Source organism: Rhinolophus ferrumequinum, chromosome 16 (assembly GCF_004115265.2).
Source record: "Rhinolophus ferrumequinum isolate MPI-CBG mRhiFer1 chromosome 16, mRhiFer1_v1.p, whole genome shotgun sequence".
Classification (NCBI taxonomy): Eukaryota; Metazoa; Chordata; class Mammalia; order Chiroptera; family Rhinolophidae; genus Rhinolophus; species Rhinolophus ferrumequinum.
In genome coordinates, this window is record NC_046299.1 from 62,873,349 (window position 1) to 62,889,547 (window position 16,199).

Sequence of the window (16,199 nt, forward strand, 5' to 3'; positions counted from 1 at the left end):
ACAATCCTAAGAGATGAGTATGTTTATGACACTATTCAGCAGATGAGAAACGGGGCTCAGAGATGGAAAGGGGCTTATTCACAGGGGCACAGTTAGGAAGAGGCACAGTCGGACTCAAATCTGCACTCTACAAATCCGCCAGCCTCTACAGGGGTAAGCAAGGCTGAGGAGGCAGGTCTCGCTGAGGTCTCTACCCCGCAGAAAGCCCAGCTGCCCCTTGGGTTCTGCTTCCCAAAAGGACTGCCCACGGCTTTTATCAATGAATCATCACACCTGGGACTGTCACTTAACCTGATACTGTCCCCCAGAGCACAGCAGAGCAAATTTGGGCTGGCAAACATCCAATGAAGAGAGAGGGCTAGAGCACGGGGATTACTTCGCATCAAGAAATGGGTCAGTAGAGCCCCATCCAAAAACATAGCAGTCAGCCTTCTGCCTCTTCACCCACTCACATTAATTCCAGATTCACCTACCACCACAGCCTCTCCCTGACCACCGTGGCCTCTGCTCAGCAGCCCAGGGTGGCCTATCACTCCACCACCCCAGTCTGGTAGCCTGTGTCTCTGCACACACTACCTCCTGAATGGAGTGTTTGTGCCCTCCGTCCCCACACGGCAAATTCCTATGAGTGTCCCATGAGGCTCAGGACCCTTGGCTGTGGTCTGGACAATAGAGACACTCACTCCCTTCTCTGCTGCCACGACAGTTTGTGCCCAAAGCCCAGACTGAAGCCAGACCTCCCCAGGGAAGTGCTCCTTAGAGGACAGTCATGGATGGACATTGGCTGAACATTAAGTACCATCAAGACCATGCCTGCAACAACACCCTGATGCTCCTGACACCCAGGGCAGCCATCACACTCCAGGGGCCAGTGCAGACCTGAGGACCCTGTGGGAGGGGTTTCCGGAAGGATCCTGGGCAGAGCTGGCGACAGGGCACACTGTGAGCCACCATGGCTCCCACCCTGCCGCACACCTGCATCACCTAAGTGGTTGTTCAGCATGTGGGTGCAGGGGCCACCCCGAGAGACAGAGGGAGGGAGGGAGAGACAGAGAAGTGTGGGCCTTGTGCTTGGGTTTGATGCTCTGTAGTTGCCCTCCTGAAATCAATAACTAGATCTCTGAGTGTGTGTTCTAAGTGAGGTCTAATGGGATGATGGAGCTTGGGCTCACAGTGGTCCTGCCTCCCCACCCCTGGCAATGGGCTCTGGCTGCCAACTCCTCTGCTCCCTGGGGCCCCAAACCCTGCCTGGCCTCCGCGTGGCCTATGCCACCCTGGATAGCCTCCAGTTCATATTCCACCATCAGTCTCCTCTGCACGGGGCTAGCTCAGGAAGGGTCCCAGTCAGGCACACAAGCTGCAAGCAGCTCAGAGCATGGTGTGGCAGCAGCTGCCCCCACTCTAGAGTAGCACCAAAGCTCTTTCTGTGGGTGATTCATCAGGGACAAGTGTCTCTCTCACCCCCAATCCAGGTACCAATGCCTTTCCACACAGAGAGGCTGCAACCCCTTTGGGGATCCGCAGTCTGCCTGGGCTCAGGCAGCAGAGTCAAAAGAAGGGAGACAGACTTTTCTGCCCCAGAAAATAGACAAATGTGTAAATGCCAGAATGCAAGCTCCAGATGAAGAGGACTCTGTTTTGTTCACCTCACAGATTTGGGGCCTGGATTAGTGCCTGGTACCTATTAGGTGCTTAAACAATGTTTCCTGACTGAATGAGGGGATGAAGGCAGAACTGAGTCTGGAAGGACAAGCAGGCCTTAGCCAGAAGTCACACAGGCTTCCTCGTAGAGGGTAGGACGTGCTGAGGGACAGGCGGGAATGACTTGGCAGAGCGCTCTGGCAGGAGTCGAGGACTGCAAGTGCCCTGGGACCACCCCCTCCGGCCCCCCAGCTTCCAGACCTGCCCTGCTGCTCAGGTCTTTTGCCACCCTCCACCCCTGCCCACTAGTTACCACAATGGATCCCGGCAGATGCACAGTCACAGGGGCCTCTCCCGCCAGCAGGACGAACTCCGGCCTGGAGAACTGGAGGAAACACCCAGAGTCACTCACGGTAGAGGAGAAGTCATCTTCCGTGGGGCTGGACCCCCAGCTTTGGGACTGGGCTTCCCCCATGGGCTCACGTCCCCCCACACCCTACCGGCACTCCCTTCCCCAGAGTCAGCAGGAAACAGGTTTCAGTGACATGGTGACAAAGTGGGCTGAGGCCCCAGTAGGCAGGGCATCTCAAAGCAGCAGCCAATAGGAGGGCGTAGCGGTTTGGGGGATGTTCTAGCTTAAGTGGAATGTCCACCTCATTGTAAGTTTCCTAATTCACTCACGGTTACATAATCTTTTGTATGTATCGAAATTATAAAATACCTTATACAGTACAAATATGTATTATAGGAAATAGATGATTTTTTAAAAACAAAAATACCCTTAGATTTAGATTAGATGAAAGGTTTTTCTAGTCCTGGATGTTGAAGCAATAGCATGTGGGAGCAGCCATTCTCAGTTTCGCAACGCTTTATGTCTGTATCACGCTTGTGACCTGAGGAATACTTTAATTCCCCTCATTATTTAGACCCAGCTATCATTCTGTGAGGACATATTCTCAGCCTATTTTGCAGGAAACTGAGGCTCTAAGAGGTTAAGAAACGCCCATATCAAACACCGGTGAGTGAGAGGCTTGGGTGCATCTCCGAACGTGCTCCCAGTGGTGCCCAGCAGGACTCCTGTCCCAAGAGGCCAGAGGTCCGGCCAGGGGTGACTTGCATCCTAAGAGAGTCCCCAGTAGAAGCGTCTTTAGTGAGTGATGAGAAATAAAAGCTAAAGAAGGTACAAAGTTCTCCTGAACCTTGTGTCGCCCGAGTTCATGACCTGAGAGTGGCCTTGGCGGGCAGCAGGGGCTGAGCAGGGAGTGTGGGAGCCCAAGGCCACTCAGGAGGGGGTGTCCTAAGGCTACCCCAGGCTCAGCTCATCTCTAATTTGTTGAGGAGCTTTAAGCAAATCTCCCTGTGACAGGCAGACAGACAAAACATCTGAGACATGCGGGTCTGAAGTTCACAAAGGGTCCAGACGCTGAAACAGAAGACCTGGCAGAGGCAGCCTCCTGGGTGAACAGCCTGCCCTGAGGGACTTGTCACAACTCCAGGGGACACTGAACCCCTCGAAGTGGCTGCAGCATTGTGTGGTTATTAAAACAGCTTTTCAGCTAAGGAAGAGGTGCTTTTTGTATACACCAGAAGAAGTGGCTCCGAGGGCTGGGGCCAGGGCTTCTTCTGGCAGAAGGTGCATCCCGAGACTGCTCCAATCTCACCGTCCAGTGCTGGCCCCTCAGTGGAGACCAGGCTGCCTACAGGGAATCAGGGGTCCCTGCAGGTGTGAGTACACTGCAGGGGCCACCGGTCATCTGTCCCTCTCTCATCCCAGACTTCAACACCTATGGCCCTGAATTACAGGTTTCAGGTTTATTTTCATCCAATTCTAGAAATCTCAGCCCAGGGAGTGTGGCATCCCAAAGGACCCTGTCCATTTTCAGCTGCCGTTGTCAGCCATCCACCACTTCCTGCTCACACCTCTTTGGGGAGGATCCCTTGGTCCTCTTTTGCTCACCTTTCCCTTACTTTGCAGGAAACGCTTTTGAGAAGGAGTTGCTGGCCATGAGTTTTGTGCTGTCACAGAGAGAGCAGATCCTGAGCTGGGCCGCCTGCCCTCCTGAAGGTCCCGGGGAGCTTCAGCTGGAAGAGCGCTGGCCAGCGGTCAGAGAAGGGGAGGAACGATTAACAGTGGAAGTGGCTTCCAGCTAGTAAGAGCCTGCCACGTGCAGGTGCTCAGCTGGGCTGGGTGTGCACACCACTTCCCCTTCACCACACACCTACGGGGGAGGCACCATGTCCACTTTCAAACAGGGAAGCTGAGGCCTGGGACAAGTCAAGCTGCAGTGTGACTTTGCCCCTCTTTCCACCAGAAAGTGGAGTCTATTCCCCACCTCTTGAATCTGGGCTGGCCTAGAGCTTGCTTTGGCCAATAGAGGGGGCTGGAAGTTGTGGAGGGCTAGTAGTTCTGGAAGTTCTCTCTCTCTCTCTCACACACACCCCCCACACTACACACACACACACACACACACACACACACACACAAACACACCACACACCCCTCTGCTCCTGTCATGAGTCACAAGGGCATCCAGCAGAGTCCAGAAAAAACTTCCAGGTGAGCACAGCCTAAATTCCCAACTCACAGTCACTGTGTTTTTTGGCTGCTTTTTGTTGTTGTTGTTGTTATGCAGCCTCACGCAATAGAAAATCACAATGACATGGAAGCATGTTGTTGTTCCATAACTGAACCTGCACTTGGTTTCCAGACGAGACAGAATGCCCTGACAGCAAAGCTGCATTCGGGTCCCTCATCACCTCGGCTCCATAACTGCTTAAAGGCGGCTTTCTCACCTGCCAGTGGAGCAGACTCAGCTTCTTCTGGAGAAGCAAAAGGCTTCTCATCAGTAATCGGTAAAGAAGCAGGATACAGTGCCCACCACCACCACCAGCATCCCACACCAAGTTCACCGTCCTGGACACCTTGCTGCTCACCTGTTAACAGAGAGGCTGCAGTGACTGTGTGCTGACGTGCTCAGACTGGGCTCCAGGGAGCTCTGGGTCTCCGTGCTTCTCTCTGAAACTAACCAAGCAGCACACTGGAGGGCATGGGCAGGGCAGAGGCAAAGAACAGGACTTTCCTGAATCAGGTAGTCTGGACTGTGGATATCAACATTGTGATATACTAGCTATGTGACCTTGGCAAAATTACTTAACCTCTCTGAGTCTGTTTCCTCATGTGGAAAATGGAAATGCAAATGATGATTAGAGGGTTGGGGGAGGTTTTAGTGGGGAGGTAAAGCATAACAGCAAAGAGCACCTTGTTTTAGGGACAATGAACAAAAACATTTTTTTACTCTCAGATTCCGTTGAAAAGTAGAGAATAGTAGATTTGAAGATTATTCTACAAGTCGTTCTTTTTATCACCTACAGCAATAACAAAAACAATCTTTTACAAATTACTTTTCCTTTCACTCCACCTAGAAACTAATTAAAGGAAAGCTTTTATGTTGTATAGTTTTTATCAACTAGGACAGTTAGAAATCAATAAAAAAGAATTTACGTTTACTATAAATAACTCTATTAAACGGTATCTCCAAATGAAGCTTTCTTTCAAGACATAGATGTGTCGGAAGCTCAGCCCCTTCTCTTTCGGGACTTCCTGGAAGAGTGGAGTTTGCATGGGCTTTCTGTCACCAAAGCATGAACATCTGACCCACATGGGACAGGAAATGGTAGGAGCACGGGCACCCTCCCCACCCCCGCCAGGGAATGCTCAGGGCACCGTACTCACCTCTGCAGGAATGCAGACACTCCAGGGCCCGATCCACTGGGTTCTCACAGCTTGCCTGACACAGCCTATTCCTGAGCAGGTGGCTTCTGTCCTGATGCACAGAGGAGCTTTCTTCCACGACTCTCCTCTCCACCTGAAGGTCAAGTGCATCGCACATCCGCATCCCCCAGTCGAAAGGGGGCATTTACATAGACACATACAGACTGGCTGTCAGTTTGAGTCAGTGTGGGAGTGTCTGGCCCACACAGTGAGAGCCTGACGATGCATTGTCTAGCACCCGGAATGTACCTTATACCCACCACCCACAGGCACCCTACAGGTAATTCAGTTCCTCCCCAATGCCTATGTACTACACATCTGTGCCTTTGTCAGGGGCTCCATCCACTGCCGAGGGTCTCCCCACTAAGCTCCTCTGTGCCTCCAAGACCCAAAGCTATGTCTTCTCTGCTTCTCATCCTCTCCGCCTCTGCCCTCAGGGAGACGTAAATGTCCTCTCTCTCGTCACCTTCCCTCAGCACTGCACTCACGAGCCTCTCTATCACACCGCACTACATCACGTTTGCTTCCTTGCCTGCCTCCGCAGCCTCACTGTGAGCCTTACGCCCCACCTAGCTCACGCAGTTCAGTGCCCCAGTGAATGTCCAAAAAGTAACCAAAATCTACTTTCTGGGTCCCTGATGGAAACGCTGCAGGTCAACGCGTTGCCCATAGGGGACAACGACACACCAAAGAATGGTAGGCTCTAACGTCTTTCCAACAAATAGGCCCCTCTTCCCCCACGGAATTCTCTGGCTCAACGAACAGGAAGGAGCAACATGTCCACACACCAAGAGAGCAGGGGTCCAAGAAGAAGGACAGGATGGACAGGCGTTTTCTGCCTGACTGCTAACAGAGCCCACCCCGCCTCCCCAGTTGTCCCCTCCTCTCCTTCCACATGGCTCCTGCATTCGTCTTGCTTTCAGACCTCCAACCCGCCCCTTGGACAAGGGTCGCGCTGCCAGCCTTCTCTGGTTTCTCTAAGATGCAAACCTTGCATTTGTACCATGGGCACCTCTCTTGACTCACCCTAGTCCCAGCTCTGCCCTGGCCTCAAGGGGGACCAGTGTTGGTGTACTTCCTGCTCCAGAGCTCCCCATGGGATTAGGCAGAGGCTGTCTTCACCAGAGACCACCTCCTTGCGTGGCTTGTCGCCTATCCTGTCCCCTCTCCATCACTCGCCCTCTCCCAGGAGTACTTTCCGAATAAATAACTTGCATAAGAATGCCCGTCTCTGGCTTTGTTTCAGGAGAATCTGACCTAAGCCAAATGCCTACTATGTACTAGGCCTCTTGCTAGGCACCGAGGAGAGCACAGGGCAGCAAGCACACAGTGTGACAACAAGGAGACCCTCCGCATGTACGAGACAGCAGGTGCGGCCAAGGAAACCTCGTGTGAGGCCTGAATTCAGTGTTGATAGGTGAACTGACTCATGGGATATAAACACGAATTTTTTTATGTAAAGAGGTTCTTTCGAAGATCCCAAGGGTCTTAGCCACGTTAGGAATCCCGGCTTGCACAAAGGTCTTCACCAGTGCTGCCCAACAGAACTGTGATGACAGGAATGTTCTAGATCTGCCCTGTCCAGCATGGCTATCGCCAGCAACACGTGGCTACCGGCACTTGAAATGTGGCAGGTGTGACTGAGGAACTGAAGTTTTAACTTTATTTCATTTTAAGTAACTATAATTTAATTAAATTTCAACAGCTACACGTTGACTAGTGGCTCCTGGGTTAGAAAACACAGATTTGCACAGACCTCGGAGATGGTTCTCAGAACCAAGCTGACCAGCCGTTTGACATGGAGTTTGGCAGAGGCTGGGTATCCGCCCACTTCTTCTCGATGAAGCCGACAAGTTTCCAGAACCGACCGCAGGGGCAGCCGCCTGCGAGGCTGGTCTTCGCACATGGTCAGCAGAACAGAGTGCAAGCGCTCCGGGAGCTGCAGCAGCTGGAGAGCAGAGCGCTGCGTGAGACATTTGGATGGCTGAGGCCAGCGCCCTGCATGTGTGTAGTGGGGACTGATGGAAACGGGTGTTCCTGTGAGCACTAGCCAGGTGCCTGATGCTTCTGGAGAGTTCGGAGGTGGATCCCCGGAAGATCCCTGAGGCCACCAAATGTAGAGCAGTTATCTTAGCACTAGCTGTGTGGAGTTTGCCGCTTTCTACTCTGCAATGCCATTTGTTTCAGAAGGAACGGAGGGACAGAGGGAGGGGTTCTTCAGCATGTGCTCTTGTTACACGAAGATCCCACACACGTTTGAAATATTTATGGAAAATAAGTGCTTGGCCAAATGGATTTCCACCGATGCCAAGCACCCAGGTCAAACCAAGGATCGGCCTTTGACTGACATGCACCGGGGCAATCTATTATCTTCTCTGATTATTTAGGTGACTCTCACTGGGCCTTCCCCCTAGAATGTGAGCTCCAGAAACCTAAGGACGGTGTCTTTTTCACTTTGGAATCTCCAGCAGTCAGCACAAGGTCAGTAATTGTTGGTTGAACTTCATGGTACATGTACACACTAAGAAAAAAATAGATATTTAAATGGCCACCGTTATGTGGGGAAGGCTTCAATGCAGACTCAAAATCAGGCTTTTTCTCCTGCTCACCCAAGCTGCAAGTCACTTTCCAGATACAGGCTGCACTGCCATTTCTTGCCATACTGGGGTTAACCAGGAGAACCACAAAGGAGTGAGCCGCAAGTGGAGGGAGCAGTGTACGCAAAGGTTGGCATTTGTCTAAAAGGAAGGGGCTACGGGCAGACCCCGAGCCAGAGCAAAATGACAATGCAGGGTCCCTTATTCAAAATGATTAAGAATTTCAAGACGGTGACAGCAGAGCACTAAATCAAGCTTGTAAGTGCAGGACACTGTGCTATTACACAGGTCACATGCCCATGAAACCGGCCCCAGTTATGGCAGAGTACCAAAGCCATAGGTGGGAACCCAATTCTGGGGTCCAGGTGTGCCCTGCCAAGAAGTGGAATGTAACTCCGTGGGTAGTGGGAGCTATGGAAGATTTCACATGAGGAGGGATGTGAGCCGGTGTCGGTTTTAAAAAGAACACTGGGCAGCACTGGGATGTTAAATTGGAGAGGAAAAAGTTTGGAAGGAAGGAAGGAAGGAAGGAAGGGTGGTGAGAGGGAGGGAGGGATTCTTCAGCATGTGCTCTTGTTACACGGGTTTTCAAGGAATTTTTATAGTGTCAAATGAAAATTTACACACACACACACATTTCTGTAGTCAAAAATTGTAAAAAATGCTATGATAAAGAATGTTAAAAGCTTTGTATGCTTTAATCCTCAGAGTCTTTAATAAACCATTCTGAAAAATATTTGAGAGGAAGACATTGTAGGAAGTATTTCCCCAAATAATTTGAGCACAGAACCCGTTTTCAGGGAAGCATCTCACTTCAGGAAAGGCTGCTTTAAAGCCTGTTTTATAAACCTGTATCTTCAGTACCTATAAAATCCTCTAGCTTGCTACTTCCTCTGAGCGGAGGTGGCAAATAAGTCTTATCTTGCTTGCCAACCCTAAGCTGCGGCTGCCTGCAGTGACGTGTGGAGTAGGATTCTGAGGCTGCCTCTGGACTCAGCAAGAGTGGTTGTGTGTAATCAGTTGGCAATGCCTTCTTAGAACCTAGGCGGACAGAGTGGTGGCACAGAGCTCAGCAGATATGGCCCCTACCCTGCAGAGAACTTCTAAGTAATCCAAAGAGATGGCCTGGCAAGACTTTAAGTATCTTGTTTACAGACCTGATTTGGTGGGACGTGAAACCCTGCTGACCAGTAGAGGGTTGTTCCTAAAGAGTAGACGAGCATCTGCCCAAGAGAAAAAGCACGGGATTAGATTTTGGTCCCCTCTGTTCTTCCGTGGTCCTGCAAATAAAACACAATTCCTTTTCCGTGTGTGGCAGACACTGTTGTCTGCATACCCCACAAGCAATGGCAACTCCCTTAAACTCCTCTGCTGCCTACTCTAGTGGCTAAAAGCCACAATGACCATAACACCCAATTTTGGCCAAAAGACATAAGAAAAGTAAGGGGCTTCTGAAAAAGCTTTTCTTTACTGACAAGAACACATGTGACTTGGTCCCACTCTTCCCTCCTTATTCCTGCCTTGAATGCTGATGTGATAAATGGAATCACAGCAGCCATCTTGTGACTGTGAGACAAGCATAAGAACAAAAGTCCAGTAGTTAAAGAGGGTAGAATGGAAGCAGACAGCCTGGATCCTGGATGACAAGTACTGAGGTGCTGACCAATCCCTAGACTTCTTGTTAAGTAAATAATAATTACCTGTGGTTTTAAGACACTGTATTTTAGGCTTTCTGTTTCTTATAGCCAAAGCCATCTGTACATGACACAGTATGGTCCAGCCTGATTCAAAAGCATCACATGTTGTCAGAAAGCCATGTAGTGAAATGGAAGAGCATTATCTGACTTCTCTGAGCCCCAGTTTCTTCATCTTTAAAGTGACTATTCTGTCTGAATATTCCTGAGGATTGAATAAAGAGTGCCTAGAGGGCTGGCACGGTGGCTCAGGTGGTTGGAGCGCCCTGCTCCTTATGTCAAGGTCGCCAGTTTGATTCCCACATGGGCCAGTAAATTGCGCCCTCTACAGCTAAGATTGTGAACAACAGCTCTCCCTGGAGCTGGGCTGCCATGAGTGACCATCATGAGCAGGGAGCTGCTGAGAGCTGTGAGCAGCTGTGTGAACCGGAGTGGGAGTGGGAGTGGGAGTGGGAGTGGGAGTGGGAGTGGGAGTGGGAGGCAGAAGAAGGGGGAAAAAAAGAGTACCTGGAGATGGTAATAATAATAATTATCATTGTTATTATTAGACAGAGAACACTTAAACCAAGCCTTGTTCTAAATCTTGTAGATATATTAACTTATTTAGTCCTCACCACAATCCTGCAAAGTAGGTGTATTAACTGTCCCCTTTTTACATAGGAGGAAACTAAAACAAAGCCAAGTTAGGGAACTTGCCCAAGTAAGATCTAAAACCTAGACATGAACCCAGTCACCAGGGTCCCTGCCCGGAGCCACTTGGTTATGTTGCCTCTGGATCACACGAAGTCCTCAATGTTTATTAGGCTTTTATTATAACTGACAAGACACATTCCTCTTAAGATCTCTTTTCAGGAAATGACTTTTGGGACTTTGGAAGGGAGACAGTGAATTAACGAAATATGGTAAATAAAAGTGCATGGTTACTTGAGCAATCCACTGAGTTTAATACAAGTGGATTTGGTTTTGTTTTTTATATCTCTAGGTCAAGGGCGTGTGTCCAGTGTTACATGAACCAATTAGCTATCTACTTTGTCTGAAATTATACCCATAAACCAGCCATCCACCCCTCTGACGAATATGACTAGACACCTACAAGGAAGTTCATAAAAGCTACACCCCCATTGGTAGAGAACTGACTCGGAGCAGATGCCAGAGCAGCATCCAGAGCACTGCTAGAGGCATTGTCCACACCTGGGAACTTACCTGGATTCCATGGGCTCTATTTTAAAGTGTCCTAGGGAAGACCTATGGTAACAATAACAATAGGCTTCACCCCAAATTCCAAATCCAGCCCATTGGTAGATGCTGTCTGGAGAAGAGTGGTGGGAAGGATTTTGAAGGCAACTCCCGACTCCATGGGAAAGAAAGTCATGATCGATTGGTGATGTCTGCCATGAGCATGAAATGGGGTGATAGTGGCATAAGTTGACTTTAAATAGAGACCTACCCATACCTCCACCTTCACCTGGGACTAACACTCCAAACATTGGGGAAAATGTCTCAGTGTGTTGGTTAGAGATGAATGTTGGTCTGAGGAGAAGACTTAGGGTACGTTCCCCAACCTCAGGACAGGGGGAGCATTCTGGACACAACATCTCCTGAGGTCACTTTCCTAACTGCTCACCCCACTCCCTACAGGATCCAAGCCAAGCTGGATGCAGAGAGAAGCCTGTGATGAATGGAAGAAAAGAGTAATATACAGAACTGAGTGGTAGAGATGCTGTAAGAGAAAGAATGGCCACGTAACCCTGCCTGCTGGCCTAATAAACAGGGCTCCAGGCTGGTGCCTTCCACCTCTTAACCTACACTCCCACATGCCATGCTTCAGAAGTGTAGGTAGTTAAGCTACCAACAAAAATGGCTCTTTGGTTCATCAGGACTTGGTCCCTTCCCACAGTGACCCTCTCCCAGCTTAAACTTATCTTAAACCCTTATCTTCCTGGCCCAGACTCAGCAACACACCTCCTCAGTTCTTAGCTCTGCCTATTCCTTTAGCCTTGAAACTCTTGGAGCCCTCACTCCTCTTCATGGAGGAATGTGTACAGGAGGGAGGAGGATGTTTTATTTCAGCTCATCTTGGCTCAAGGATGCTCTGAGCAGGGGAGCGACTGGACCTTCACAAGACATTCAGGGGAGGCCAGCTGTGCTCAGGAAAGTGATGTCTATTCCTCACCAGTGAGTGCTGGGAGGGACAGGGAAGGATCCCAGGAGTTCTCCAGGTCTGCCTTAGCTCAGGTCATGTAGAAAGCAGAGCCTGAGGCAAGGATTAAGTGCTGATATTTCATTCAGGAGCTGTAAGCCCAGGATAATGTGGGTGAGAATAAAGGGGAAGGGAAATAAAGACAGGTGTGATGTGCCAGATCACCATGCTGGCCACTTCCTTGTAACAAGCCACAGAGTATAGCAGGACGCATTCAGGATTTCCCTAGAAGGCTTGTACGGCTTACCCATCTTGAAGCAGTCCTTGAAGAAAAAATGAAGGGAGAATTGTTTCCTCAGTTCCCTCCATCTATAATTTACCATTAGTTGAGGTCCACCCCAAAGGAAATCAGCTCCCCTACATGTTCACGTTACATCAGCAGGCCTCCTCAGTCACTCAGAGACACAGATCCATGGCTCAGGATGTGGCATTTTAGCTGAGTCCAGAGCATGGTAGGTAAAATGGTGTGGGTGGAACATTGCCTAAGAGACCCAAATAGAGGGAATCTGAGAGGCATCCAAGTGTGTGTCCAGTACAGGTGCCCAGAGCTTCACCTGTGGGATCCTGGCAGTGCAGGAAAGGGGGTAGGGGCCTGGAGTGCTGCTGTGACTGCCAGTGGGGAACAGCCAGGGCCACTGCAACTGGGACTCTGATGTTTTCACTGTTGTGATCTGACTTGGAGACACGTGGGCCCATACAATCCAAACCTGGAAGCCACTGAGGCCCTATTCTTTGAGCCCTGTTCTGGGGATGGCTTCTGAGAGGAGTAGAATTTCCAGATCTGTACTTTTGCCATGGAAGAACAAGGAAAATGGAACAGACCTCATCAATTAAATGCCCATTATGTCCTGCCCAGTGCTGTGTGTCTGCCTTACATCATTTGCTCCTTTGAATTTCTTCTTTTCAAAATTGAAAATAATGTTTACTGGAACTTTTTGATATTCAGAAACACAATACATCCATGGAAAAACAAAAATCACCACCAATGTTGCCACCCAGAATTATCACTGCAAATACCTTGGTCTATATATTTTCAGATCTCTCTCTCTCTCTCTCTCTCTCTCTCTCTCTCTCTCTCTCCAACTAGGATCAAATTGTACTCTCTCTCCAACTAGGATCAAATTGTACATGCATATTTTTAATTTCTTTTCAAGTCATTAAATCACTTTCTACAGCCTCATTTTAATGCTGTCTTGTTTCATATCCACTCTCACTGGACATTAGTTTGTTTCCAGTTTATCACTCATGTCAACAATACAATAATAAGCATTGCTGCAGTTAAATCTTTACTCATGCTTTAGGATAAATTCCTAGTGGAGAACTTGTTGGGTCCTTTTTAGAGTTTTGCTACATGCTGTCAATGGCACCAATGTGCCAGACCATTTATCCACAGCCTTTCCAACTCTTGTTGAATATTTATAATAAGCTAATGGATTAGGTCATCTAAACACCACTTTACAGGTGTAGAAATTGGTACACAGAGAAGTTGACTTGTTTTCATGTAAGAGTTAATAAGTTACAGGCAAGAAAGCCTGGGAATAAAATCCTTTAAACCCATTCTGCCTCTGTGTTCTTTGGGGCTGAACTGGAAGCTAGGGTGACCTGGGATCAGGCATTTCCCAGAGGACAGGCCCAGGTGTGCTTCAGAGACGCCATGCACCTTACCTGAGATAGATCAGGCTGCTCATTGAAGCTCTGTCGCTGTAGTAGTTCAGGGGCCTTGAAAGGAGCAGCCTCTATGTGACAAATATGGCCTTGGAAAGAAAGACTTCCGGACACAGAAAGCAAGGTTGACCAGGGGCAGACCACATAGTCGGAGGAACCTGGAACCAAGGCAATGATGAAGTATAGGGACCGGGCCGCCATCTGGAGGACCATGTGTGGGACTGTGCCTACTGGGTGCCTTGCAGTACCTGTTCTGGGATGGGCTGTAAGCTAACCCAGGGCAAAAATGGAGTGGAACAAATTCAACCCTGATGCATGTGTGCACAGGAGCAAGTGTTAAGAAAAGCGGCTGCAGTGGTGGCGGGGAAACTAGCACCTGTATTCAAATTCATCCGTGACCTAAGAGTCTCAAGATGAAAGGTAAAGAGAAGTCAGCTCCACCTGGAAATTGGCACTAGCCGGACTTCTCTGGAGCCAGCCCAGGGACCTAGGCAGCTGGATTTCTGGGTGTTCTGTAGCTGTGCATCAGAACATCCAGGGCCGGGGAGAGGGAGTAAACACTCAAGGAGAAGACGGAGCTGAAGGTGCAGGGGCACAGCTCCCCCTTCATCCTGGGAGCGGCCACCTGTCATTCTGACTGCGCATGTGCGATCTCACTTGGGCTGGCAGCAGCCAATCACGTGTGACTTCTGAGTTGACACCTGATTGTGGAGACTCAGTGTTTGTTCCATTTGTCAATTTAAGGCCTCTTAGCTACAAATCAATCTTTCAATAACTGCTCGGTCCCTTAATCATCTCTCCTTTACAGCGAGCGTCACGTGCAGCTTTCTCAGTAGAGGGCGCTAGAAAGACACTGCTGGAGGCGGGTTCTCCTGCTGTTTCTGAGGGGTCCGCGGTGTGAGTGAGGACACCCCATCACGCTTTGTGTGGACACCTGGCCAGGACGCACGGTCCCTTGCCCACCTCTCGGCCAAGTAGTCACCCTATGTACACAGAAGCGCACTCCAGGTGTCCCGCCTGCAACAGCTCCAGAGCTCCTGTTGGTGATTGCCTGTGCCCGGCTTGTCCAGTGACTGCAGGCCTACTATGGCCTGGCAAGGCAGCTAACTTCCCAGTCATCATGAGCTACAGGCCCAGTTCGTCCATAGACTGGACCCCTAACCTGGGGAAGGGACCTCACTTCAAGTTTGTCTCTCACTGAGACTGCCTGCGGCCCTAGGGGACTCTGTAGAGTTTCTTCATATCTTACAGGTACTCGTCAATTGGAGTTTAATAATTCTTTATATTAACTTTCCCTGTTTAGACCACCCAGTGTGTGGATTCTATCTCCTGATGGAACACAAGCTAGTGCAGTGTCTGGAAGGAGACAGTGTGGGGGCTGTCCCTGTCTCTGGTTATGCCCAGACTGCCCAGTGTTGCGAGAGGCCATAGAGGTGCAGCTGCTATCTCCCTGGCCACCATGAAGCTACACCTTTCTTTCAACTCCCCACAGGCCATGGGTGCAAGAGACAGGCCTACCCTCGCAGCACAGCTCCATGGGTGGGTGCCAATTGCCTACTCATTATAATACCTCAGACTGATAACAGATGGAGAAGCAGCACCCAGAAATGTATTTGTTTGGGAAGCCTCACATTCAACCCTCTCAAGACTCAGGGGCCCTAGACACACTCTCTTACCCTCACGGACATCTTCCAGGAGTCGCTCAGCAGCCAGGGACAAGAGGGACCAGATTTCCTCCTCTGACAGAGCTTCACCCCTGACCTTCAGGGCACTGGCGAGAGTCACAGAGGCTGGGCTCATGCCTGCAAAGACACATGAGTGGCAGATCCCCTGCAATGTGCAGAAGCGCATCTGGGCCAGCCCTCACCACTCCAGCCCAGGCACGGTCCAGATCCCTCCACAGCATGAGCCCCATGTTTTCATCACCTATGTCTCCAGACCTGGACACAGAGCCAGGCGCAAAGGAGAAGCTAAAGAAATGTTCGCTAGGGGTCTGGCTGGGCTGGCTAGTTGGTTCTCAGAGAATGAACAAAAACATAAATAAACTCCCAAATGAAGGGTGAAGTGAATAAATGAATGAACAAATGAACCATGAGAATGGCAGCTCTCTCCTTGTTGGGCGTGTCCCGTTGCAGAGAGCTATCTATGCCAGGGTCGTGTCCATTGCCTGCTCCCCTATCTGTCTGGGAAAGTGGGTTGACAACGTTTTTTTTTGCCTCTAATACATGATTCATGTCTTTTCCTCTCCAGCTTCCACATACAAAGTTGGATTTGGTGCCAGCATCAGCCCCATCGCTAATGATCACCAACACCTGCCTGAAGAGTGAGAATCAGTGGAATAGTAAGCCCCATGTTTCGAAAAGGTGCAGAATCACAGGAAAGCACAAGACTGCTTTGCTGAAGGAGGGGGTGAGGAAGGGTGATGTCTCTTCCCTGTCTTCTTAGACGCGCTCCTTTAAATCAAAGCTGACATTTAAATGTCTGTCCCCCTGACAAAGCTGCCACCCATTAATCTCCAGGTATGGTGGCAGCAGGAAGCCGCCGGGAAGGTTTTTTCTAATCCTTTAAGTCACTGATCTTTCTATAGCCAGAGCTCATGGAGATGGAGGCCGGGTATGTTGTGCTGGGGG

General features: G+C 49.8%; 1 protein-coding gene across 1 annotated transcript in view; it reads right to left on the minus strand.

Moving 5' to 3' along the window:
• FRMPD2 (FERM and PDZ domain containing 2) overlaps positions 1-16,199 on the minus strand; it is a 154,919-nt gene that overhangs the window by 88,418 nt on the left and 50,302 nt on the right. Inside the window, exons 2-9 of the mRNA XM_033130830.1 lie at positions 15,246-15,371; positions 13,570-13,727; positions 9,168-9,233; positions 7,170-7,361; positions 5,375-5,507; positions 4,576-4,663; positions 3,599-3,734; positions 1,955-2,026 (exon numbers count right to left, since the gene is read on the minus strand). Coding sequence (XP_032986721.1) covers positions 1,955-2,026; positions 3,599-3,734; positions 4,576-4,663; positions 5,375-5,507; positions 7,170-7,361; positions 9,168-9,233; positions 13,570-13,727; positions 15,246-15,371 — 971 coding nt within the window. The remainder of the gene's footprint in view (positions 1-1,954; positions 2,027-3,598; positions 3,735-4,575; positions 4,664-5,374; positions 5,508-7,169; positions 7,362-9,167; positions 9,234-13,569; positions 13,728-15,245; positions 15,372-16,199) is intronic.